Below are 26890 nucleotides of genomic sequence, written 5' to 3'. Positions count from 1 at the left end.
TTGACACTACAGCTTTCTGCTATCTTCCCACTGTCTATATTCTGTGCGCTTTCTTTCAAAGAACCTATCAGAATATTTTATGTACCAATTGTAAGATTTTCTTCTGCACCTACACTTCCTGTCATCAACAAGATTATATTTAAGGACGCAAAGTATTCTTAACAATGGAAAATTTATAGAAAAAAGCTATCCTTTCTGGCCACCTAGTTCTTCATTATAACAGATACTTTTACCTGTGAGTTTTGTTCAGTTCAAGGCTAACATTAATTAGAAATTAAAAGTGACTTTTAGAATTGCTTAAAAAAACAAACCGAACCCAGTAATTCAAAAGACTCACACACTGAACAAACAAGACATATTACATCTTATTTGATTGACTTACAATTTAGGGCTTAGGAAAGGATTTTCTGATTGCTATCATCACATTTTCAAGGTGTAAAGACCTAAGAATTAATCTTTCTTATGCCAGAAATCTCCAAGAAAACAGTCTTAAAAAGTTAATAATGGTGGAAAAAACATTAGGAAAGGTCAGGAAATTGTGGATGTGTGTAATCTTCAAATCTAAGTAGAACTTAGGAAAAACAAATGGCCAAAAGGCACATGAAGAGATGCTCAATGTCTCTGGCCGTTAGAGAAATGCCAATCAAAACCACAATGAGATATCATCTCACACCCACCAGAATGGCCATTATCAACAAAACAAAAAATGACAAGTGCTGGAGAGGTTGCGGAGAAAGAGGCACACTTATCCACTGTTGGTGGGAATGTCAAATGGTGCAACCACTGTGGAAGGCAGTTTGGCAGTTCCTCAAAAAACTGAATATAGAATTGCCATACGACCCAGCAATACCATTGCTAGGTATCTACTCAAAGGACTTAAAGGCAAAAACTCAAACGGACATTTGCACACCAATGTTTATAGCAGCATTATTTACAATTGCAAAGAGATGGAAACAGCCAAAATGTCCATCAACAGAGTGGCTAAACAAACTGTGGTATATACATACGATGGAATATTATGCAGCTTTAAGACAGAATAAACTTATGAAGCATGTAATAGCATGGATGGACCTAGAGAACATTATGCTGAGTGAGACTAGCCAAAAACTAAAGGACAAATATTGTATGGTCCCACTGATGTGAACCTACATTAGAGAATAAACTTGGAATATGTCATTGGTAACAGAGACCATCAGGAGTTAGAAATAGGGTAAGATAATGGGTAATTGGAGCTGAAGGGATACAGACTGTGCAACAGGACTAGATACAAAAACTCAAAAATGGACAGCACAATACTACCTAATTGTAATGTAATTATGTTAAAACACTGAATGAAGCTGCATCTGAGCTATAGTTTTTTGTTTGTTTTATATATTTTTTTTGTATTTTGTATTTTTATTTTTTTCTCTATATTATCGTTTTATTTCTTTTTCTGTTGTCTTGCTATTTCTTTTTCTAAATCGATGCAAATGTACTAAGAAATGATGATCATACATCTATGTGATGATATTAAGAATTACTGATTGCATATGTAGAATGGAATGATTTCTAAAAAAAAAAAAAAAAAAATTGTGGAATTGTAACCTATACCAAACTCTGAAATCTATCCTACAACTAATTGTTGTGCTGTGCTTTGAAATTTATTGCTTTATTTTTCACAAAAAAGAAAAAAAGAAGTTGATTGTGATGATTAAAAAAATATTTACTCCTTAAAAAAAAAAAACATATGTAGGGAAAAATGACTGGAAAGAAATTCTTATCATGTGATTAGTGGTTACATTAAGAACATGGCATATACATGGTACTCCCATCTACATCATGCAGAATTTATTGATCAGTTACAGCTACTGTGGCCAAATGTGGTGGTCAAAGAATGTTTTCTTAACCTATCATATTGATAGTCATCTCAAATTGTCAGATTTAGCAATCGAGTTATTTTTCTTTCATTCTATTTGAGAAATTACATTATGATTTTGTGTGCTTTTCAAATTTTCTAAATACCACTGTATTTTTTTAACATAATGTGATCCCATATTAATTCTTAAGTTGTTTGGCTAGTAACAAATCTATCCAAAAGGAAATAAAGTCTTTATCCCAAGAAAAAAGAAAAAAAAAGATGAGGAGGAGGGAATGCAAGCAGGGGAAGGAAAACTTTGCAAAAAAAAAATCTAAGTAGAACTAATTGAAGGAAGACTCATTAGCTTGGTTCTTTATATTAAACCAGGAGGCAATTTGTGATTTGCAGGGCATAAGGTTTGGTAGACAGTCATTCTTCCAACTTATTCTGGCTTAATATGTAGCATAAGGAAGAAGCCATCTTTCTGGTTTTGTTGAATGGCTCACTTGCAGAACATGTTGAAATACATCTCTCCTTCAGGCCTCTGTCAGGTTTCTTTGTTAAGGGAAAAAGATTCCGGAGTGTAATTTGTAATTCAGAATTAACCATTTTATATGCAAATTGTTTTGGGATTAGTAAAATAACCTTTTCTGTCATTTACAATTTGATTTATGGAGTCATTGTCAGCAAAATCACCTTGGAAAATGTAAGGTATCATACAAATGTGTATTTTGTTCATTTCTGAAACCTAATTTGGTGACTCATTTCTCAGCTGCAGTCAAGTAACATCACTTGTTTGGGGTAGGTCCACCAAATCTTCCTAGGCAGTAGATATGGAACCTCTTGACTTTTCTTTATTGATATATATTATATAGTCACATGCCATGTAATCATTCAAAGTGTACAATCAGTGGTTCACAATACCATCATATAGCTGTGCCTTTATCATCACAATCGACTTTTTTCTTTTTTTGTGAAAAATAACATAAACAAAAAAAGCAGTACATTTCAAAGCACATCACAACAATTAGTTATAGAACAGATTTCAGAGTTTTGTAGGGGTTACAATTCTGCAATTTTAGATTTTTACTTCTAGCTGCTCTAAGATACTGGATACTAAAAGAAATATCAATATAATGATTCAGCAATTATATTTGTTAAACTGTAATTTCTCTATATAACTCCCCCATCTTGGATTGATTTCTTATCAGATTTATTTAGTTAGTTATTTAGTTATGTTTGATAGACTGAGCTGAAGTACATAGGAGACCCTCTTAAAATTGTATCCTGAGTATGCCTTCTGTTTAGGACCCATATTTTTTCTAATATTAATATACAGAAAATCACTAAATTCTTTTCACAAATTAGAGTCTTCAGTTTGGAAATGATGTTTCCAAATGTAGTTCATCTTGAGATGATAAGGCCTGAAATATACTTCTCAGTATAACACTATACTTCTCAGTATAGTGACATATTTCATCTACAAAATCGGGAAAACATTAGCTTCCTTGCCTAAAACCCTGCCTAAATAATAGAGATGAACATCAAAACATACATAAAATTGGTAGGCTAGAAGTCAGAATCTGCCTTCAGATGTATTTTATTTGACTTGTGTATGTAAATAAATTTTTAATCAGCTGGCAGCCCTTAAAATGGGGAGATTTCACATAAAAATTCTGGATTTTTGGCTTCTCTTGAAAAAAGGATCATCTGGCAACACTGCACCCCCATTTCCACATGGGGGTGGTACCAATAATGGACTGGAGTGAACTCATCGCTGTTGTCTTTTTAAATAGGTATGGGGTGTCTCACTTGCCACAGTCCCTTCAATTTGTTACTTCATATCTAGTCAAAGCTTCACTCATTTTTTTTCCTCACTGACTCCTATAGGAATTTGAGTTTGTTAACCCCTACTATAATGAAAACTAAACTCAGAGAAAAGTATTTCTCAGTAGCTGGAATCTTTTGTTTTTGTTTTTTAATATTTTTATTGACAAAACAACATACAAACATAAACATTCTTAACATACAAACATTCCTCTCATTGACCACTAGTATTTCCATCTACCCAATGTATTTTAACCTTGTTCCCCCTATTATTTGTTTATTTTTTTTTTTTTTTTTTTTTTTTTTTTTTTTTTTTTTTTAAAGGAAAGACAGAGAGAAGGAAGGAAGGAAGGAAGAAAGGGAAACATTTTTAAACATTTTCTTGTTTTATTGTATTCTGTTTCTCCGTTTTTGTTACATGGGCTGGGGCCGGGAATCGAACCGAGGTCCTCCGGCATAGCAGGCAAGCACTTTGCCCGCTGAGCCACCACGGCCCGCCCTGTTTATTTTTTTATTCATTTTTTAAAATGTATTTATGTATTTTTTAAACATAGCGTACAAACACGAGCATTCTTATCATATGATCATTCCATTCTTGATATATAATCAATAACTCACAATATCATTACATAGTTGTATATTCATCATCATGATCATTTCTTAGAACATTTGTATCAATTCAGAATAAGAAATAAAAAGAAAAAAGAAAAAAAATTCATACATACCATACCCCTTGCCTCCTCTTTCATTGATCACTAGCATTTCAGTCTACTAAATTTATTTTAACATTTGTTGCCCCTATTATTTATTTATTTTTAATCCATATGTTTTACTCATCTGTCCATAAGGTAGATAAAAGGAGCATCAGACACAAGGTTTTCACAATCACACAGTCACACTGCAAAAGCTATGTCATTATACAGTCTTCTTCAAGAAACGTGGCTACTGGAACACAGCTCTACATTTTCAGGCACTTCCCTCCAGCCTCTCCATTATACCTTCACTAAAAAGGTGATATCTATATAATATGTAAGAATAACCTCCAGGATAACCTCTCAACTCTGTTTGGAATCTCTCAGCCATTGACACTTTATTTTGTCTCATTTCTCTCTTCTCCCTTTTGGTCAAGAAGGTTTTCTCAATCCCTTGATCCTGAGTCCCAACTCGTTCTAGGATTTCTGTCCCATGTTGCCAGAGAGGTTTATGCCCCTAGGAGTCATGTCCCACTTAGAGAATGGGAGGGCAGTGAGTTCCTTTGCCATGTTGGCTAAGAAAGAGAGGCCACATTTGAGCAACAAAAGAGGTTCTCTGGGGGTGAGACTTAGGCCTAATTTTAAGTAGACCTAGACTATCCTTTCTGGGGATAAATTTCATAGGAACATACCCCATGATTGAGGGCTTGGCCTATTAATTTGGTTGTCCCCACTGCTTCACATGAATATCAGAAATTCTCCAAATGGGGAAGTTGAGTTTTCTTCCTTTCTCACCATTCCCCCAAGGAGACTTTGAAAATACTTCTTTATTTACTGTTCAAATCACCCTGGGATTTGTTGGGATATCACACTAACCTGGACAAACCTACAATATCTCATGCCCTATTTAAGGTTCTATGTATTATGGTGTTCAATTAAGCAGTCCACATAAGTTATATTAGGAAATGCACCAGTCAAAATATAAATTTTGTACCAAATAAATATTTTTTACTTTAGTCTCACACATAAATTAAAGTTTTAAAATATTAATTACCATCTATTTTCAACACCCTACAGTATTGACATTCCTTTGTCTTCCTCACGCAAAAACATTTTTAAATTTGTACATTTTGTCACTATCAGTATATACTCCAGGCATTCCTAGATTATACCATCTCAGTCTTTATTATCTTTCTTTCCTTCTGGTTTCATATGTGCCCCTAGCCCTCCTCCCTTTCAGTTTCATTCGGTAGTAGCTGGTATCTTAACATTCTCTTTTAGACTTTCCGAAATGATAATCCAGTTGAATTGGTGAAATCTAATGAGAGGATTAATTCCCAACTTGTTCAAATTTCAGATGGCTTTGTTTGAAAATCTGAGTAGCTATTCAGTTTATACTTGGGAACCTGTTATTTTCCTGGATGATGAAGACTTTTGAGGGCTTGATGGTAGTCTCTGGTGGTCTCACTGTGACAAATAGCTGTTTGCCAGTCTGTGGATGGGTTACTTCAAGCTTCAGAAATATACACCCCTCAGTAAAATGTGTAGAGGAGATGTTTGTTTGCTGCTAGCACTTTATTTGAAAATGATTTTGAGGGGAAAGTTGAGATAACTTTGTTTCCTTTCAGGTCAAAGTTCTCTATGTACTTAGTGTATTTGCCTGGACAGATTTTTCTTTTTCTCTAGCGTGGTTTCAGGATGTCCACCTGGACAGACTGTCTCTGTCCTTGCTCATGATGTTAGCTCTGGGCATGACTGTCAATATTGTTGATTGACCTTTAATTAATTTTTAAGCCAGTTCACCTATAATCCCAAGGCTGGCTGATGAAATTGCTACTTTTTACTTCAGGGTGATCTAGGAGATGATGATTCTTCCCTGTCCCATTTAACAAATGATTGTTAAGCATTTGTTATGGACACACTCCCTTTGAGTGTGGTGCTGAGGGGCACCTGATGTGCCAGAAAACAAGCCAGTATGTGACCAAGACTGTTAGTGCAATGGCTGAGGAATCAGGGAGGACAGAGAAGATAACATTTACACAGCTGTGTCACACCAGAATCTCATTTAGGTCTTTGCATCATTTTGTACCTTTTGTACCTATAATATTACCCCATGAGATGTGTATAATTAATTACATGGACTTCATCCGCAAGGTCCACTCAGTGAAATACAAGATATTTAGAACATATGTGATAGATTTCCTTTATCACTAAGAGTTATTGAGAATGTTTATTTCCATGTGTTAAGAATAATTCCTCCTCCTGGCTGATAGATAAATGTTGTGACTAATTCTACTCTATAGGTTTAGATTCGGTAGATTTTGTGGAGTGGAATATTCAGATTGTTACCAGACAAAGGCCATGGATCCTTTTGCCTGAAGCGCTCAATAACCAATTCCTGAGACCCCGGGGTTTCTGAGAGAAAGAGTTTATTACTAGGCACATAGTAGGAGAGCAGATGGCCTAGCAGCCCAAAATCTGTCTCTCTGAGTTTAGAGGGTTCAAGGTTTTTAAGGATTTTAGCAAGGGGAGATAAGGTCATTTTTGGATAACGAGTTCAAAGCAGAGAAGGAAACAGTGTTATTATCATTTCATTAGGAGAACATAAATTGAAAGAAGGGGAGGCAGAGCTATGACTTCAGTACTCAAGGTGTAAAGCAAAACGAAGACAAGTTATCTTCCACTAGCATGGTCTAGCTGATACAATTTATAAATGTCTAGGGCTGAAGCTAGTTAATGGCTGACTTCAAATTCTTCAGTAGCACAAGGGCCCTTTCCCTACAAGAAATGTCCAGATAAATAAGTAACAGCTCTTACAGCTACAAAGGCAGAAGATAAGGGCTTTTTTATAATCATTTCAAATATCAGGGGCAGCTGAATTATAGTTTAGAGATTTCAGGGATTCCCCTGAATGTCTCCAACATTCCAGAAAGCAAAAAGGAATATGATTCAGTAATCAGAATCATCCCTTAAATCTTCATTTCTCAATTACAAGATGAGGATAGTAAATATTCGTAATAAAGATGATGTCTTTTTGGCAGTATATCTAAGCATGGTACTTATATAGGTTGTCTGCAGACCCCAGAAGCAGTACTTAAATGGCAAAAAAAACCACAAAGAACAGTGAGTCCTTGGCAAATTCTTGTTAGTTGTGTGACTTTGGGAAAATTATTTAATCTCTCTGAGCCTTACCACCGAATATGGAGAGTAATACCTACCTATGGGGATCTTGTGAGAATGAAGTGAGTTGGTACATATAAAATGGTTGGCATGGAGTACACTTTCTTAAAGAGATTTTTTTTATTTTTTAAAATCTAGGTTAGACCTTATGAATTATTTTCCTTCATTAGTTCAGTTTTGTGTTGGTAGTTAGATTTTTTGGAAAATGTTTGTCAACCCAGATCTCTGGATGAAAAGTAATAACACTCTTGAGGATTACAAATTAAAATTTTGAGGATACAAAGTGGCACAGACCTGGCTTTGAATTCTAGTTCCAGTGGTTCTTACTTAAATGAAGTTTGTGGGGCAAGTTACTTAACTTCTCAAACCTCAGTTTTCTCACCTGTAAAAGGGTATAATAATCATGTCCACTGCATAGTGCTGCTGTGAAGATTACATGATAATAACACTTGTAAAGCACAGGACTTGGCACATACAAAGGGCCAAAAAGTCTTGGCTCTTTTGCAATAGCTAAGGTAGCTGCAGGAGTGTCCTTCCCTGGAGGTTCTGGGGGAAGCACAGCCCTGAAGACCTCAGAGCCTGGCGAGAACATTGGATTGGTGAATCCAAAGGAAAGTCTCCTCAGGCTCCCAGGCTCACCATGTAGGATTCTTGTTCCTTTCCAAGTATTCTTACCCGGAGGGAGAGTTCCCTCTTGAAGGCATACTTTGTCAATTTCTTATGGCTACCATCACAAATTACCACAAACTTGGCTTAAAGCAACAGAAATTGATTCTCTCACAACCCTGCAGGCCAGAAGTCTGTCATCAAGGGTGTTGTCAGGGCTCAGCTTCCTCCAGAGCCTCCAGGGTTAGGCTCTGTTCCTGGCCTCTTCTGCCTCTGGGGTCTGTCTCCCTGCCTTCACCTGTAGTTGCCTCACTCCAATCTCCGCCTCTGTCTTCACATGACCACCTCTGTGTCTATCAGATCTCCCCTGTGAGTGTCTTCTAAGGACACTCATCCTAGGATTTAGGGTCCCCTCAAATACTCCAGGATAATCGCTTTATCTCAAGATGCCTAATTTTAATTTTATCTGCTAAGATACTGTTTCCAAATAAGTTCACATTCAGGGGTTCCAGGACATAGGACATGGACATATCCTTTGGGGAGGCCACCATTCACCCCACTACACAGGTCAATGATTGCTTTTCTAGCAGCCAGCCAAGTTCCTGTTTTTTAGCATATGTTGAGGGTGGGCACAATATCTGATAAGGGTGTTTTTCCAGTGGGGTGAGTGATTATCAGCAAGATTTCTCAACTTGGTGTTTCAAGGGTATCTCCATGCTTTTAAAGTTAGTGACCCAATCTTAAGTCCTGCTGAAGCCTCTCAGGCTTTCCTTGAGGTAGGTCACTGGCCACTCTCATAAGGTTTTCTTCTCTTTCAGATTGCTGATCTGCAGCTTCACAAACTGGATGAACTGGACTGTCTGATTCAGGGCCTGCTTTACGTCGATTCTGTTGGCTTCAATGGCAAGCCGGAATGTTACTATTTTGAAAATCCCACAAACCCTGAATTGTGTCAAAAAAAGCCGTACTGCCTTGATAATCCATACCCTATGTTGCTGGTTAACATGGGCTCAGGTGTCAGCATTCTAGCAGTGTACTCCAAGGACAACTATAAAAGAGTTACAGGGACCAGGTAAACATGCTTCCACTAGGAGATCTTTTTTGTACTTTATCCAGGCTTCTTCCTTGATGACCTATAGAAGAATTATTTACATTGAATACATTTTTTTAAAGAAAGGCCTTGTCCTTCTTAGTCAGCCAAAAAAGGATTTATTGGATGATATACTGAAAGAGTAAAGGATTGTTTTATATAAAGATGCAAAACTCATAGTCTTTCCCATGCTAGAAATTGTGGTCAGGTTGAGAAAAGGTTGTACACATCAGAAGCTTGCCAACAAGGCAATACGTATTAAATGCCAAATGAATGACAGGGACAATTAGTACAGTAGAATCCAGATGAAAGATCATTGGGATGGTCAGAGAGGGCTTCAGAAGAAGCCTTTTTAGAGTCTCTTTGATGCCTGGCACAGTGCTGGGTGATAAAAGGTGCTCCCTAAAAGGATGAGTTGGTTGACATGAATATGACGTTCCAACAGAAAACCAAACTGAGTTTACCAAGAATGCTTTTTATTGTCAGGTAAGCGCTCCAACTGAAAGCACCTCACAGGGGATTTCAGGGTGCAATGGAGAGGAACTTAGCCCCATGACCATGGTTGAACCATTTTGGTTTATAGTACACACCTACCTCAGTGCCAACCTAGGGGCCAATGGACTCCAGCTTCCTGTTAATAGGGGTTCAACTTGGGAAAAGGGACTGGGGGCAGGAATCCTTGGGAAATTCTAGCATAAATAAAATTAAACAGGTTTTCTTTACTGTTGATCTTTTCAAAACTTTTCCAATGAGCATGTGATTTGTCAGTTTCTCAGAGGAGGACTTGGTAAGAAGCATTTCTCCAACTTACTGGACCACAGAACCCATTTTTGGAGGAAGAACTTAAGGAACTAGTACCATGTGCAATGTGCTTTGGGACATGCTGCTGAAGCCATTGTCTTTTATAGAGGAAGACATAATGTAACTTCTCAGGCTTCAGTATTGTCATTTATGCCATGAAGGAGGTTGTTTCTTAGATTGGTTTTTTTTTCTTTTCCAGTGCTGAAATTTTTCAGTACTACTCACCCATTAGAGGGAAAACAATATATTTCCATAACTGTGATGGATCTCCTTAAATCGGTGGTTCTTCACTGGGTGGGGAGAGGGACAGATTTAGTCCCCTAGGGAACGTTTGGTGCTGTCTGGAGACATTTTTTGATTGTCACAACTGGTGACATCTGGTGGGCAATAGGCCAGGGATACTGCTAAACATCCTAGAATGCACAGGACAGCCTGCCACAACAAAGAATTATCTAGCCCCAAATGTCAATAATGCTGCTCTTGAAAAACGCTGGCATAAATATATACATACACACACATTCTGACTGAACCCCACTTGTGTCCAGAGTACAGAATTTTTGTAAGTTAACTGCCACCAGGTGTACATTTCTTGCTAAGAATATGGAACTAAGCTTTCTTGCTCACACAGGAATCAAAACTGACCTTATGGCCTCATTAGGACACTCAGGAGTATCAGAGACAAATGAGTAGTTTCAACTGAGTGGGCTTTACTCAAGAGTGATATGAAAGTACACTTTTTGAGAAACTATAGACTTGCTCCATAAAGGATTAATTGAATTGCTAATGTGAGTCCTAAGGTAACAACAAGCTAAACATTTTCCACAATTAGAGAAGTTTACAGTTTTGAATCTTGATTGACACATAAATTCATGAACTGCGTCACAGGTACACTTACTTTCTTCAAACTTGTATATTGCAGAGAACTGGGTCATGTTCTTGAGTAGCTGTTTATGAGCTAATTGTGGTGTTTGGCTTCTAATAACACATTTACCAATGCCTATAGCTTCTAGTTGTTGGTTAATGCTCATTAATGCTCATTAATGACCAGTGCTTTGTCCTCCTCACCAAATCATGTTTGGGTGTACAAGATTCCCTATAAAAGGGCATTGGCTCTCCCTTCAACCACTAGTTTTGGAAATGTGCTCCAGGGAGCCTGAAGGTAAATAGAGAGCCCTTTCAAGGAGTGCCATAGGCGTGGGGGAGAGGGAGACCTCTGTGAGGCTCCAGATTCTACATGTCCAACCAGAACCTGTCTGCCAAAGGTCTCTTTTGATCCAAGTTAGAAAGCCACTGACATAAACTATTATGGTCAGCCGTGAATGTTGGTGTGTGGGACACACTTTGGGAATGCTGATTTAATTAAGCAAATAGCGTTAGTTCTATTGCTACTCCTATAGTGAGACCAAAAGTTGTAGCCCCAGGTTTTTTGTTATGGTATTATACCCTATTTCCCCATTAAATATTTTTATTTTTAGGAAACCACATCATTACAGAATAGCAGTTTTCTTGTATAAATGTGTGGCTTTAAATGGTTCATTTTAGTCTTGTCATTTTATTGCATCCCAGATTCGGTAGCAACCTTTTTGTTTTTTCCTCTGGTAATAAAATTCCAGTTCTATTATAGAAGTTAAGAAAGACTAGGGCTTTACAGTTGATATTGCTAGAATGTGTAGTCTATTGTAGAGAATTTTGAAACTTCAGTGGAAGTAACAGTACAACTCATTTCACCATTTTACGATCTTTATTAAAAGCATGCACATTCAGTAATTAAAGGTTTCTTCTAATACCCCCTAAAATCTCTCACTACAAGATTGCTTTTAGAAAAATAATATTCAAGAGCTGTTTTCGGCAATATGTTTTTGCCTCTGATTTACTCAGGGTCTTACTATGCATCTGCTGAAATGAACAGATGTATCTGGTTGTGAGTGAGGGACCCACTTGATTAAATAATGGCTAGCAGGTTGAGGATATTAATAAAGTGCTGGAAGACTTTTCTTTCTTCCTAGCTGAAATGTGCCGGCTGTGCAAATGCATGCTCTTTTTCCCCATTCAGCTCCATTCCTTTGTTTGGAACCACCTGTCATTTTCCAGTCATGCAAAGTGCTTGGCCCTGTTCACTTGTACCAGTACATTAGTCAATGAGTTGCCTTCTTTCTAAGTCAGCCGATGTCTTCAGTTGCCTATGTTTGGACAGGTTGCTCAACACCTTAATTCATATGAATGCCTGCTGTTCAAAAAAGGTTGTTAGTGTGGGTGAAAGGTATTTAGAAGCTAGAAACTTGAGCAAAGACTTTTTAAAAATATACACACAGAAAACAAAACAAATTCCCATGGCATACAAATGAAAAACACACTAGCTTTGCAATTCTATTGAAACTGACAATGTAGCATGAAATGCCATGTTAAATGAAAATAAAGTTAAACTTTCTTAGAGGAAAGCCCAAATTTATTGTGACTGAGTTGTCAAGGCGATAACGTACATAGAGCTCTGGGTTACCTCATGGCCTGTATCTTACAGTTTGGGTAGCTACTATTGATGGTGTTTGGCTACATAATTTTCCCATAATAGCCCATAATTTCAACCAAGTATGTGTTTTTATAGGATTTGCAATTTAGGGAAATCTTTCAGTTAGCTTTGTTTAGATGAGACTTAAACAGCCATGTGTTTGTCTACAATCTGGTACCTTCTCATTAACAGTTATAACAGTAAATGTAGTTTACTACATTTTTCTATTTTCAAATGTAAAATTAAAAAAACCTTTATACCACCTTGAATTTTTTCTTAAAATTAAAAACCAATACCCAAATACAGGGTTCCCAGAGCTAGCAGCTCTTTGTGGCTTTAGAACAAACTGGCAGGAGCAGCTCTCCTGTGTATACTCTGCTATATGATAAGTAAAGAGACAAACCCAGGCCCCTAACTTTAGGAAGAAGCTGCTTTGCCAGGCAGGAGTTCATTGGTGATAGCTTCATTCCAAATCTGCTTCTCTTTCTATCAAATAGCTTTGATAGTGATAACTTTACTGAGTTCATTCTCAACCACCATAATAAGTTTCTAATTTTAGTTTCAAAATTATCTTAAAGAAAATTTCCCCCAAATATTTGAAAGCTTTAAAAATATATAATTTCGATCATTAGAACCATTTTATGACCTTTGTTATTACCTTATGAATCTTAGGTAGTAAGTAAAATATTAATAGCTTTTTTCAGAGTCTACTAGAAAAAAATCTTATTATCAGACGGATCCCTGGTTTTCTTCCAGAAATGCCCAAGGAGGTTAAATGATGTTTTTTCTTCTGGAGAAGCAAGGTCAGGTGAAAGATACAGCTTTGGAAGTGGAGATTCCTGGCAGAGTCCTAGGTCAGTTTTGTCGTCAGAGGGGTTGGTCCCAAAGTTGTGAACTATGTTTCATGTATACACAATTTCTTTTATTCATTACTTGTATTTAGCTGCAGGTAGCTTTTTATTTTATTATTTTATTTTTTGAGTGTGTGTGTGTGGTTTTTATTATTTGCAGGTAGTTTTTAATAGCAGTCATATCTCTGGTTATTTGCTGTTCACAGACTACCCAAAAAGGAGACAACAAATTGGCCCTATTTGTAGATGGGAAGAGTGAAGGACTTAGGTTAGCAGCTAGTTGAAGTTCTCACAACAGAAATCAGTGAGAGTCTTTCTCTGGCATGGGTTTGGACCTCAACTTAGGGGCAAGTTTTCCTTGGTATTTATTTGTTTTTAGTTTCTGCCCTCTTTCCACCCTAAAGCTCTTTGCACCATAGTGCTTTAATTCAAACCCTCCTTTGTTCTTCTTCTCTTGTTTTTATTAACCCTTATTAATGGTCTTGATGTGGCTGGGGACTTGGATGGGCATATCTTAAAATAAAATTTAAAAATAAACCTTATTGTTCCTTCAGTCTTGGAGGTGGAACATTCCTAGGTCTATGTTGCTTGCTGACTGGTTGTGAGACCTTTGAAGAAGCTCTGGAAATGGCAGCTAAAGGCGACAGCACCAATGTTGATAAGCTGGTGAAGGACATTTATGGAGGAGACTATGAACGATTTGGTCTTCAAGGATCTGCTGTAGCATCAAGGTAGAGCCTAAGTAGCGAGGGGCAGTAGTGATTAAGCACAAGGAAATCTCTCTGCCCTGGCCATTCATTCAGTTCTGTTTTAAAACATCAACTACCAGCAAGTAGCTATAGAGTTGGAACTCAGACTTGATCTCCTGCCTTTTGTGAAACACTGAGATGATTAACTCTTGGAGCTTGTGCTTAAAATAGGGCAACTTTGAAAGAAGGTTCTGAAAAACTGCAACAGTTTCCTCTGTTCAGTTCTTGACCAGATTTCTAGAGACATTTTTTTTCCCCATCAATAGCCATGCTATTTTGTCCCTACTGAGAAAAGAGCAGCCAACCTTTCATATTGTATTCCTCTCTGTTTATAACCATGGTTGTCAAATCGGGTCATTTGAGTTTGAACAGAATTATTCATAGAACTTTTCCACAGTACTTTGATGGAAGCATGGTCCTGCCTATGGATGCCTTGAACACTCTCGCTCATATTTTCCAACATAGCTTTGGCAACATGATGAGTAAAGAAAAGCGAGAATCCATCAGCAAGGAAGACCTCGCCCGAGCCACTTTGGTCACCATCACCAACAACATTGGTTCCATTGCTCGGATGTGTGCATTGAATGAGGTAAGGCCCCAACCCAGGGAACCTATCCATATGCATCATCTTTGGCAGTGCAGTCACTGTTAACCCTTACGAAACTACAGATCCTTGGGAAACCTGCCTTTCATTGGCAGGTAGAGCATGAGGGGTGGGATGTGGGGTGGCAGGAGGAGGGAGGAATGTGCTTTATTTTTATGTAGGCACTGGATGATAAATAAAATATCCAACTATGGAAACGGTCAAATTAACAACCCGCGCCATATCCTTTCTACCCCTTATTATTGCCACGTGCCTATGAAGTGAGGAGAGGCTCTTTGCACGTAGTTGGTCTCTGTATCCTTGCAAATAATTGCAGGTGAAATGCAATTCCTACCAGTGTTGCCCATTTCAGTACCAGAAATACTACGGGAAAATCCCCTTGTTCCATTTAGGATTTTCGATATTCTCTCTGCTTTCAGCTTCTTTACAGTGTTGCCTTGTGGCATGGAGTTCAAGCAGCATTGTACAGGGCTATCAAAGCATTGAGAGCTTGCTGCAGCCGAGGCCAGCCAGCACCTCTGGAACAAGAAGGGGTGGAGCTGGTCTGTTAACATGTTTTGAAACATTGCAAAATTCCTTTGGAAAAAAATGGAACTCTTTTCTGAAATACAAGGCATGCAAAGTAGAACCCCTCTCTTCCTGAGGCATTTTAAGAAGACAAAGAGAGGGGTTGGAGCCTGGAACAGGTAATAGAAGAGTAGGAACCACAGTGGTATCAGTAGAGTTAGCTTTTGTTTAATTTAATTTTTAATAGAAATATAACATACATAGAGAAGAGGGCTCAAGTCCTAAGTGTACAACTTGATGAATTTTCACACACACCTCTGTATAGGAAGAAATAGAGCATAATGGGTACTTCAGAAATCCCTTTGTGGCTGCTCCCAATAATGGACTAGTTAAGCAGGTATGAGGTTGTGTGGCAGGCGGGTGTTATCCTGTGGTTACAAAAGCCAAGGATTGAAAAATGTGTTCCTGGCCAGTGGATCAGTGTCATCACTTTTTGAGAGTTGAAAGTCCCCATTTCAGATAGAGTTTAAACGCAAGGCTGACATTCAGATGGAGGCATGTTTTTGCCAGGGATGAATGTATTTCAGAGATGTGCTTTTCAAAGTCCACATTTGTCATGGGACTCACTGCAACAGAGTTTATTTTTTTACATTAACCTTTAAAGAGTGTTTTTCCAAGTGGCCAAACAAGCACCTAGCCTGTTATATGTGTAGTTGGCTGTACTTACAGACTCTCAGAGGTCATTTAGATAGTAACATCCCCCACCCTATAAGGGCAATAGATGCCCTTTCCCCTGCTTTCCGCAGAGCTGTTTTTGGCCTTGCACTTCTGGCTGCAGTGAACCAACAGGTCTTTTTACAGGTATTGTAATCACTTTCTTTTTTTTTCCTGCATGGGCAGGCATCAGGAATCGAACCTAGGTCTTTGGCATGGCAGGCAGGAACTCTGCCTGCTGAGCCACCGTGGCCTGCCCATATTGTAATCACTTTAGAGGGAGGACAACTGACTTTATTTTTTCATTTTTGACGGCAATTTCAATATGACCTGTGGTTAGAATATGGAAGTGTAGCTGTTTGAAAGTGCAGAATGTTATATGGTGGTTTGAGTAATTATTTAAATGATTGGTGGAATTGAATAAACAAGGAGACTCACTGATGATTGCCTTGGGGAAAAGACCCCATGAGATGTGGGCTGGAGTTCCTGTGGGGTCATTTCCGTGGAGTTCCAGTGAGCACACCAGGAACAGTCCCCTCATAGTTCCCTGAGAAGGCGATGACATGGTCCTTAGTCAGTGCTTTCTTCTCTGGAGTCACTGATTTGAGAATCTTTGATTTAGCACTTGAGAGACAGACACAACATTTACTGACTCTAAAATATTTGAACTGTGATGACTAGAATGCTGTGAATTGCTTCTTCATCAATTTTAAATTCTTTTATTTCATTTTGTTTCAAATACATAATATACAGACACAAAATATACAGTTCAAAAGACACCAGATGGGTGTACAGGCAAATGTGTCACCACTTCTAACTCTGCCCCTCACTGTTAACCTCACAAGAGATAGCCAGTGTTTTTAGTTATTTGGTTTTATGCTATCTTGTATATATATATATATATATATATATATATATCCTTCCAAAGGAAGCAATTTCTACATACTATTCTTTTTTGTTAATAGCAGCAAAATTGAGGCATAATTCATATGCCACACAAATCACCTTGTACATAATAACTCTCCTCCATCATGCTTTGTTCATTTATCAGTTTTTTACTATGAAAATTGTTAAACTTATATAAGGGAAAGGGAATAGTATGAAGAATCTCCATATATTCATCAACCTAAATTTAACAATCATCAAGACTTTGATACGCATGCTTTGTTTTCTCCCTCCTCCCTCTGCTCCTTTCTCCCCCTCCTCTCTTTTTTGCTAAAGCATTAGAAAACATTATATTCATCTACCCTGCATGCTTCAATATACATCTCTTGCCTTTTTCTTTTTTGTATTAATGCTATATCTTGAAACTATTCATATCAATATATTTAGAACTGCTTCATTTTTAATGGCCATTTAGCTCCTCTCCTAGAGATTTGTTATTCTTTATTTGAGCAAATATTTCAGTATTTTTAATCTTTTGCTATTATTTTAAAATCTGGGGGGTGGGGGTGGGGGTGTGAGGGTAGTTCAGTGGTAGAATTCTCACCTGCCATGGGGGAGACTCAGGCTTGATTCCCAGCCCATGCACTTCCCAAACAAAGTAACCAACAAAAACAAACAAAAAATTCAACAAATGGTGCTGCAATAACAGGATACTTACATGGAAAAAGTTTGAAATGTGACCCCGCCATACAGCATACAAAGAAAAAATCTGATGTTTATTTATAAGGGTACAAGTTTCTTTACAGAGTGTTATCAGACTTTTTTTAGTATAATTTTTTTTCTGGTAAAAAATATGTATCATAAAATTTGCCATTTTAACTATTTTAAGTGAATTCAGTGGTATCAAACTTTTTCGCATTTTCCAATCTAATAGGTAAAAAATGCCATCTTATTTTGATTTTAATTAACATTTTCTTATAAGTGAATTGGAGCATTTTTTCATATATTTCATAATTGTTGTTATTTCCCCCTTTGGCCATGTGTGAACCATTAATACTGTCCATCTAGTTTTCTATTGGATTATTGGTCTTTTTTTTCCTTATTGATTTTGTAGAATTTCTTTACTAATTAGGTTTTTAACCATTTTATGTGATATGTACTGCAAATATTTTCTGTTTGTTGCTTTCCCTTTAGATCTGAAATATAATAATGTTTTCTTTAATGAATTCTGAGCGTCATACCATTTCTACTTCGATGTTATTTTTTTAACTTTTTTTATTAATTAAAGAAAAAATTAACAAACAAAACATTAAGATATCATTCCATTCTACATATACAATCAGTAATTCTTAATATCATCATTTAGTTGCATATTCATCATTTCTTAGTACATTTGCATCGATTTAGAAAAAGAAATAAAAAGACAACAGAAAAAGAAATAAAATAATAATAGAGAAAAAAAAGATTATACATACTATACCCCTTACCCCTCGCTTTCATTTGCCACTAGCATTTCAAACTGAATTTATTTTAACATTTGTTCCCCCTATTATTTATTTTTATTCCATATGTTCTACTCTTCTGTTGATATAGTAGCTAAAAGGAGCATCAGACATAAGGTTTTCACATTCACAGAGTCTCATTGTGAAAGCTTTATCATTGTTCAATCATCATCAAGAAACATGGCTACTGGAACACAGCTCTACATTTTCAGGCAATTCCCTCCAGCCTCTACATTACATCTTGAACAACAAGGTGATATCTACGTAATGCAATGCGTAAGAATAACCTCCAGGATAACCTCTCGACTGTTTGGAATCTCTCAGCCATTGACACTTTGTCTCATTTTATTCTTCCCCCTTTTGGTCGAGAAGGTTCTCTCAGTCTCTTGATGTTAATTCTCAGCTCATTCTAGGGTTTTTCTCAGTCCTTTGATGCTGAGTCTCAGCTCATTCCAGGATCTTTGTCCCATGTTGCCAGGAAGGTCCACACCCCTGGGAGTCATGTCCCACGCAAAGAGGGGGAGGGTGGTGAGACTGCTCATCATGTTGGCTGGAGAGAGAGGCCACATCTGAGCAACAAAAGAGGCTCTCTTGGGGGTGACTCTTAGGCCTAAATTTTAAGTAGACTTGACCTATCCTTGGTGGGGTTAAGTTTCATGTGAACAAACCCCAAGCCTGGGGGCTCAGCCTATGGCTTTGGTTGTCCACACTGCTTGTGAGAGTATCAAGAATTCAACTTGGGGAAGTTGAATTTCTCCCCACTCTCACCATTCCCCGAAGGGGGCTTGCAAATACTTTTCCAGTCACTGATCAAATCATTCTGGGATTCTCGATGTTATTTTTTTTAATCTCCCATGTTTTTTTATTCTAATATCTTTTTATTTTATTTATTTTTTAATTTACATCTTTTACCCACCTGGAATTTATCTGAAGTAAAGAATGGTTATCAGCTTTTAATGCTACTTCTCCCATTTCTTCTGACTTTCTACCAAGATTACACAAGACTTGGGCCTTGAGCAAGTCCTATGTTAGGCTCCCTGGCTTTGGGGGAAAGGTCAAACCTTCTACATTTAATTAAATGCCTCTTTAATTTGAGTTTCTTTCTTTGAATGTTGCTTGCTACCTCTTACTCTGGGCAGTTTGTGGCTACAGTTCTTTCTTGTGGAAACTTACTAAAATCACCCCCCACTCCCCACTCCTCCACCCATAGAAAATTCTCACAGTGACTAATAGGCTGATGAACATGCATTGGTAAAACTTGAGAGTTAAAAGGTGATGTTCCCAGACCCTGATTACTCTTGATAGACTGAGCAGAAAAGAATGCCAGCTTCAAAGACTCTCCTTCCCTTTGATATGAGTGACCATAGCAACTGGCTCTTTCAACTGATAGCTGAGCTCAGTTTTAAGCTTAAGGAATATCTGGGGAAGTGGGGAAAACAAGTGCGGTAGAGCTCAAAGCTGACGGAATTTGAAGTAATGTCCACATGATAGTTCAGAATGCAAATCCATGACCATGACTTGACAAATATAAATTAATACTGCAATTTTAAGAGATGTTTTAAAAGAAAAGTTTTAGGTTAATAGAAAAATTGTGCAGAAAATACAGTTCACATATTACCTCCCCCCTCTGCCCCACCAGTTGCCCCTATTATTAACATCTTGCATTAGTATGGTACATTTGTTACAATTGATGAACCAATATTGATATGTTTTATTGTTAACTGAAGTCCATAGTTTGCATTAAGGTTCACTCTTTGTGGATACAGTTCTATGAATTTTGAAGAATGCATAATGACATATATTCATCATTACAGGATCACACAGAATAGTTTCCCTACCCTAAATTTGTCCTGGGTTCCACTTACTCTTCCCTTTTCTCCTTCCTGAACTCCTGGCAACCACTGATCTTTTTGCAGTCTCTAGTATAAATTAGTTTTTGTTATCATGTTTTACCCATAGGTTGCTCAAACAAGATGTTCTACCATAAATCCTAAGGGCAGAGACAGAGTGTTGTTTATTTTTATATTCCCAGTGTTTGACCCAGAGTAGCCCCAGAGCAAACTCATGAGATGAGTAAAATGATACTGTGGCCAGTCTTATTAATGATAATATTTACAAGTTAGGTATCATAATATTTTATAGTTAGAAGTTTGGGGGATTGAAGGGATGAACAAACAAATTTAGAACTCTTGTTACAATTTTATATATGGGTGTTAGGAGTTGAATTTCAGTCAGCCTTAAGACCACCTAACATAATATTTTAAACAGGCCAAATATCAGTCTCTGCCACACCCAACAAAAATCTCACCCTCTTGTTCTTGTAGAATGTACTATGAAATTTGACTTCATCTTAGAAGTGCTGAAATAATTTCCACTAGAAAAGAAAAGTCAATGTGCAAGGTCCTAGGCATACAGTGTTATATGGAAACGTGGGTCTTTGCTAAATGCTATTTTTATACCATGGCTCTTTTTCTTTCTTTTCATTTTTTCCCCAGAATATTGACAGAGTTGTGTTTGTCGGAAATTTTCTCAGAATCAATATGGTCTCTATGAAGCTGCTAGCATATGCAATGGATTTTTGGTCCAAAGGACAGCTAAAAGCTCTATTTTTGGAACACGAGGTAGGTTGAGCTTGCATGGGCTTAATTTGTCCTATGTGGAGTGTATTTTGGGTTGTCAAATATATGAGTGGGTCATCTTAGTTTGAAGATTGGTCAAATAGAAAATCTTGCCATTTTTACTTCGCATTTCCACGAAGGAGAAGGAAGAACTATGTATAACATGGTAGGTTGCCTTTTTAGATAACAACCAGGACTGTTGGTTGGTAAATTTTTAAAAATCAGTTAAAATGGATAATCATTTTTAAAATATCGCTACTTTAACCATTTTATTTCAACTTACAATGTATAAATGTGCATTCATTCACCAGTCTTGTGATATAGAACTAGGCCTATTTTTGAGCATGGATTCTGCTGATTGGAATTCTGCCGTTGTCAATTATTAGCCAGCGACAAATATTATGGACCTTCTTTGATTTCCAGTTTGTTTCTTAAAGTGAATGTAGAAATTAAAGATACTTAGGAAGCAATTTGATTGCAGAATCCTTTTAGATTTCTCTGCCATCCTTTATGCTGTGGCATCTATACCTAAGTAGAGAGCATGTTTTGGACTACCTTCTAATATTTTTCAAGCATTTAACTTGAATTTTCGTAGAAAGAACTATTCTTTTTGCACTTATTTTCTTAATGGTTTATATGATCTAGAATGAAATTACATGATTATGTTAACAACAAAACTCTTTTTGAGGATAAAACTTAGCTGACTCTTGGTAAGCAAACAACTCAACTGGTAGGGGCTGAAGTGTCTGGGCTACTGAGAGGAGCCACCAGGCTTGAGAGGTCAGTGTGCCTGGCCAGTTGCCAGTCTTTTTATAGAGGAGATGGAGAATATTGGGTCATTTGAAAAGTCCTTTATATGAGGTTTCTGCAACCATATGAATCAGAGGTTCTTTTCACCTCCTCTGACACCCCCTTGAGAATCAGTGCTATGGAGAACCAGTATTTATCATGTAAGATTATCTAATCTCTTGGGTTTATTGTAGCAGAAAGAGCATTGAAGAACTCTTGTTATAAATTTCAACTGTAATGAATAGCTACTCATCTCCAAACTGAATTATTTATTTGAAAATTTATTAAAGCATTTATAAGCTGTTTAGAGCAATCTATGCTAATATTTTGTTTTATTAAAGCATATAAAACAATAGGAACCTAAATACCAAATAGGTAAGGCCCAACGATAGACATGAATACTAAAGAGAGTCTGCTTGATTTTTTTTTTAAGCAAGCATAAGCCAGGAAATGACAGCTTTTTTTTTTTCCTTTTGTTTTGAGAGAATGGTTCCCAGAACACTCACTCTCCTTTCCCTCAATCAGAGAAGTTCCCTTTCCTAAAAAAAAAATTTTATTGTATAATATAACATATATACAAAGCAAAGAAAGAAAAAAGCAGTAGTTTTCAAAGCACTCTTCAACAAGTAGTTACAGGACAGATCCCAGAGTTTGTCATGGGCTACCATACAATCTTCTCATATTTTTCCTTCTAGCTGCTCTAGAACATTGGAGGCTAGAAGGAATAAATATTATTTTATCATCACAATTGACTTTTTTTTCTTTTTTGTGAAAAATAACGTAAATACAAAAAAGCAATAAATTTCAAAGCACATCACCACATTAGTTGTGGAACAGATTTCAGAGTTTGATATGGGTTACAATTCCACAATTTTAGGTTTTTACTTCTAGCTGCTCTAAGACACTGGAGACTAAAAGAGATATCAGTTTAATGATTCAGCAATCATACTTATTTGTTAAACCCTAACTTCTCTGTATAACTCCACCATCACCTTTGAGCTTCGTGGGCTATGGCTATTCTAACTTTTTCATGTTGGAAGGGGCTGTCAATAATATGTAGGGAGATGGAACTAGCTGATGTTCTAGAGAGGCTGGGCCCTCTAGGTTTCAGGACTTATCTGGTCCAGGGACTCATCTGGAGATTGTAGGTTTCTGGGAAGTTACCTTAGTGCATGGAACCTTTGTAGAATCTTATATATTGCCCTAGATATTCTTTAGGACTGGCTGGAATGGTTTTGATTGGGGTTTGGAAGTTATGATAGGTAGCAATGTCTAACTGAAGCTTGCATAAGAGTGACCTCCAGAGTAGCCTCTCAATTATATTTGAACTCTCTCAGCCATTGTTACCTTATTTGTTACACTTCTTTTCCCCTTTTTATCAGGATAGCATTGTTGATCCCATGACACTAGGGTCAGACTCATTCCTGGGAGTCATCTCCCATGCCTCCAGGGAGACATTCACCCATGGATGTCATATCCCATGTAGAGGGGAGGGCAGTGATTTCACTTGCAGAGTTGGGCTTAGAGAGACTGAGGCCACCTTTGAGCAACAAAAGAAGTCCTCCAGAAAGAAGTAACTCTTAGGCATACCTATAGGTAGGCTAAGCTTCTCTGCTACATACGTAAGTTTCAAAAGAGCAAGCCCTTAAGATCAAGGCCGTGTCCGATTGATTTGGGTGTTCCTAGAGTTTGACACTGGGGTTTCCTTGGTGGTAAAGTTCGAAGCTCCCTTTTTATTTGCTTATTTGTAGACTTTTGTTTGTAAAAAATAAAAGCACCTCAGCTTTTAAAAAAATAACTGAAAAAGGAAAAACAAGGAAAATCATTGCTCTAGCTCAGAAAGAGTTGCCATATTTAGCAATAAAAAAAAAAAGCAGGGCTCACAATTATTTTATCTGCCATTTATCTACGTTTTAACTGTCAACTCCCTCAAATCCAGATCCTCTTAGACTAATGTTGCAAAAGAAGCCTGGAAATGGTCAGGGATTAAAAACATCTACAAGGCCATATAGGTAATTAGTAAGTGGTAAAATAGGAAATAAGATCCAACATTCATGGGAAACTTATTTCTCTAGATAAAAATATCTTCCTCTGTATCACTTTGGTGCTAGGCTGAATTTAGGTTTAGTTTTTTATTAAGTATCACAACTCAATCTTTATAGTCAGTGAAAGTGGAACATTTTTATAATCATTGCTTTTCCTTGAAAAATTCTCTATATTCTTAAATTCACTCTGGCTTACGTAGGCCCTACCAAAGGACACTACGGAGGGAGAACTTTTGAAAGGAGCTGGTGTGGTAGCTTTCTAGTGGCTTGCCCTGGACTTAGAAGTCCGCACTCACTCAGTCTCTCATTAATTCAATTAATGTTATTGAGCATCTCCTAAGAGAAGTCATCTAGTTTAGCATTTGAGGTTAATAATACTATTTTTCTCATAAGGTTGTTGTGAACAGTACATGAGTAACCCCATGCAAAGCACTTAGAACAATTCCTGGCATATTTGTGAGGGCTCAATAAATGTTACTTGTCATCATCATCATCATCATCAAGAGCAGCAGCAGCAGCAGCAGCAGCGGGGGGGAGCAAGGGTGGTTCAGTGGTAGAATTCTCCCCAGCCATGCAGGAGACCTAGGTTCTTTTCCCAGTCCATGCACTTCCCAAACAGACAGAAATTCAACAAATGATGTTGCAATAACGGGATACTCATGTGGAAAAATAATGAAATACGACCCCACCATACAGCATACCAAAAAAGGAGCAGCAGCAAAGATCCTGCCAGGTGGTGTCCTGACACATTCCCACCCATTTCTGCAGGGATTGCTGAGTCAGGCAAATACCAGAGGAGCAGAGTCTCCTGCTTTCTAGAATCCAGGTTCTCTAAAAATTTCTACTTTTTTCAGTTCCTTTCACTTTCACAAAAACTTGGGCTTTTATTCCACAGATGAGCAAAGGGAAGCACGGGCTGACTTAAATGCCTTCCAAGGTCTAAGGGGGAGCCTGAAGGCCTTTTCAGAAAGATACAGTTCTGAGGTCAGGCAGACTCGGGGTTGAGCCCTGGCCCAAGTCATCTGACCCAGAAAAGTTAATTTACTTTATTACTTCCATTTCTCATCTGTGAAATGGAGGTAATAATATGAATTTTGTCTCTGCAAGGAGACAAATGAAATAATAGTAACAATACCCAGCATTTAGACAGCACATACTCTGTCGACATTACATATGTCGAATTATTTCATATTTATAAATCAGTAGTTGTTCAATAAACTGTGTTATTATTCTACAGAATTTCATGTCAATGATTCTTTGTTTTAAATTTCTCTCATCTGTAGCATTGGAGAACGGCATTCCTAGAATTACTAAAAATGAAAGATATTTGTGTAAGATTCAGAGATAACTGTACCATGTTTCCATTGTTTTTGTAGGGTTATTTTGGTGCCGTTGGGGCACTGCTGGAACTGTTCAAAATGACTGATGAGCAGTAGTGGAAAAAGCTTCGTGTGAGAACTAAGAACTGAGAACTGCTGCTGGAGAAGGTGAAAGCTACTATGGGGATGGAAGCTAAGCCATTAATGACAGTGAACCTGCTGGATTTGTAAATAATTTAAATTCCTTCTAGCTGATCTTTTACTCTTGGGTTTTGAGCTTATAATTCAAAATGGGGAATACAAGAGTTTTTCTGTATACTGTATTTTTAAAAAAAAAAATTTGTGTGGCGTGGCCAAAACTACCAATTTTTTGCATTAACTTTGAAAATTTGTCTGATGTTTAAGAAGGACCTGAAATATAAGAGCTGTTAATTTTTCTTCTGGGGTTTACTGATCAGTGTGGTAATTTTAACTTCATTTAGTAATTACTCTAGGAGATTTTACCTTTACTTATAATTTTCATGACGTTTCATGATTTGCTGTTGGTTTCAAATGAAACTACAAATCTGGCATATTTTACTGTGAACACATTTTGTTTGTTGCTTACTTTTTTGTCATTTTTCTGTTTGAATGTCGTATGAAAAAAGAGAGCCCTTTCCCCCATTTCTGTCCTTGGGTGATTTCTCCTACTCTACCAATCCAAAATGCTTATTTTTTAAAATGTAATTGTTCGTATTAATCAAGGTGCTGACCAATTCAATACAAAGTTAGGCATGAGATCTAAATCTCTCGGAAGAAGAGAAGACTCTGGATGTGTTAATGAATTTAATGATTCTGGCAAAAGTTGAAAATCATGCAATTTTGTCTTATTCCTCATGAATATACAGTGTTCTGTTGAATTTATTTTGTGTTAGCTTATGTTGAATTGAAATGTTTTATGATGAAATGGCCTCATCCATGCACAACATATGAATGGCAGACAATCCTTGTGCAGGAGGTTTTTAACTTATGGTAGAAATCTCTCAGAGAATAATTGCTCACATTGGAAGATTTAGTGGAAATCATGGATTGAGCTGTGAGGCAGTAAGAGGGATTTGTTTTGTACATGTATGTACCTAGGAGCTTTGTAACAAGGCATCTTATAAATAACAATGTTAAGGTTTTGTCATTGTTAATATTTAAACTAAAACTTGCATTTCAATCCTAGTTTCTAAAATTAAAAATAGAATTTGCAATACTGATCTATATTTTTTCTTTTTGAAAGACTCCATTGGGATTGATGGGTAACGTCCAAATGAGGGTCTTGTATGAATAATGGAAAATCATGAGATCTTATCCTTTAGAACAAATTGATCTTTTGGATTGACTGTACTGTTGAAAGGAATTTTTGAAGGGCAGTACAATTGCTCCATGAGGAATCTTCCCTTTCTGCCTTCTGAGCACCATCTTTAACTTCCATATCTTCAAGTCTTGAAGAAGTTGATGCTAATTGAAATATTCACCTGTCTGGTTGAAATAAAGCCTGTTTCTGTTGTGATGTTTTTAGTGTGTATGTGATTTTCATTTCTTAATTCTCGTGTTATCCGCTTTGTACCATAGAATGACTGTGTGTTATGTTTTTGCTATTCTGCATTTCATAATTTGAGGCTTTCACACAAGTGTGGTAAGATCTAAAACTCTGTGTCTTCATTTGAAGTTGTAGCTCTATGCAGGATGTCATATAGCTTTATTGTTTGTAATTCAACAACTCCTTAATACCAAGATATAG

General features: G+C 37.1%; 1 protein-coding gene across 1 annotated transcript in view; it reads left to right on the top strand.

Moving 5' to 3' along the window:
- The window catches only part of LOC143653964 (pantothenate kinase 1-like), a 71552-nt gene extending 44895 nt beyond the window's left edge, over positions 1 to 26657 (top strand). The window contains 5 exon segments of the mRNA XM_077125378.1: positions 8961 to 9214; positions 13945 to 14121; positions 14605 to 14728; positions 20847 to 20972; positions 25180 to 26657. Coding sequence (XP_076981493.1) covers positions 8961 to 9214; positions 13945 to 14121; positions 14605 to 14728; positions 20847 to 20972; positions 25180 to 25239 — 741 coding nt within the window. The 3' untranslated portion in view covers positions 25240 to 26657.
- Positions 26658 to 26890: the final 233 nt, after the last annotated feature.

This window comes from Tamandua tetradactyla, chromosome 13, assembly GCF_023851605.1.
Source record: "Tamandua tetradactyla isolate mTamTet1 chromosome 13, mTamTet1.pri, whole genome shotgun sequence".
NCBI lineage: Eukaryota > Metazoa > Chordata > Mammalia > Pilosa > Myrmecophagidae > Tamandua > Tamandua tetradactyla.
This window is presented reverse-complemented; position numbering and strand designations above follow the sequence as displayed.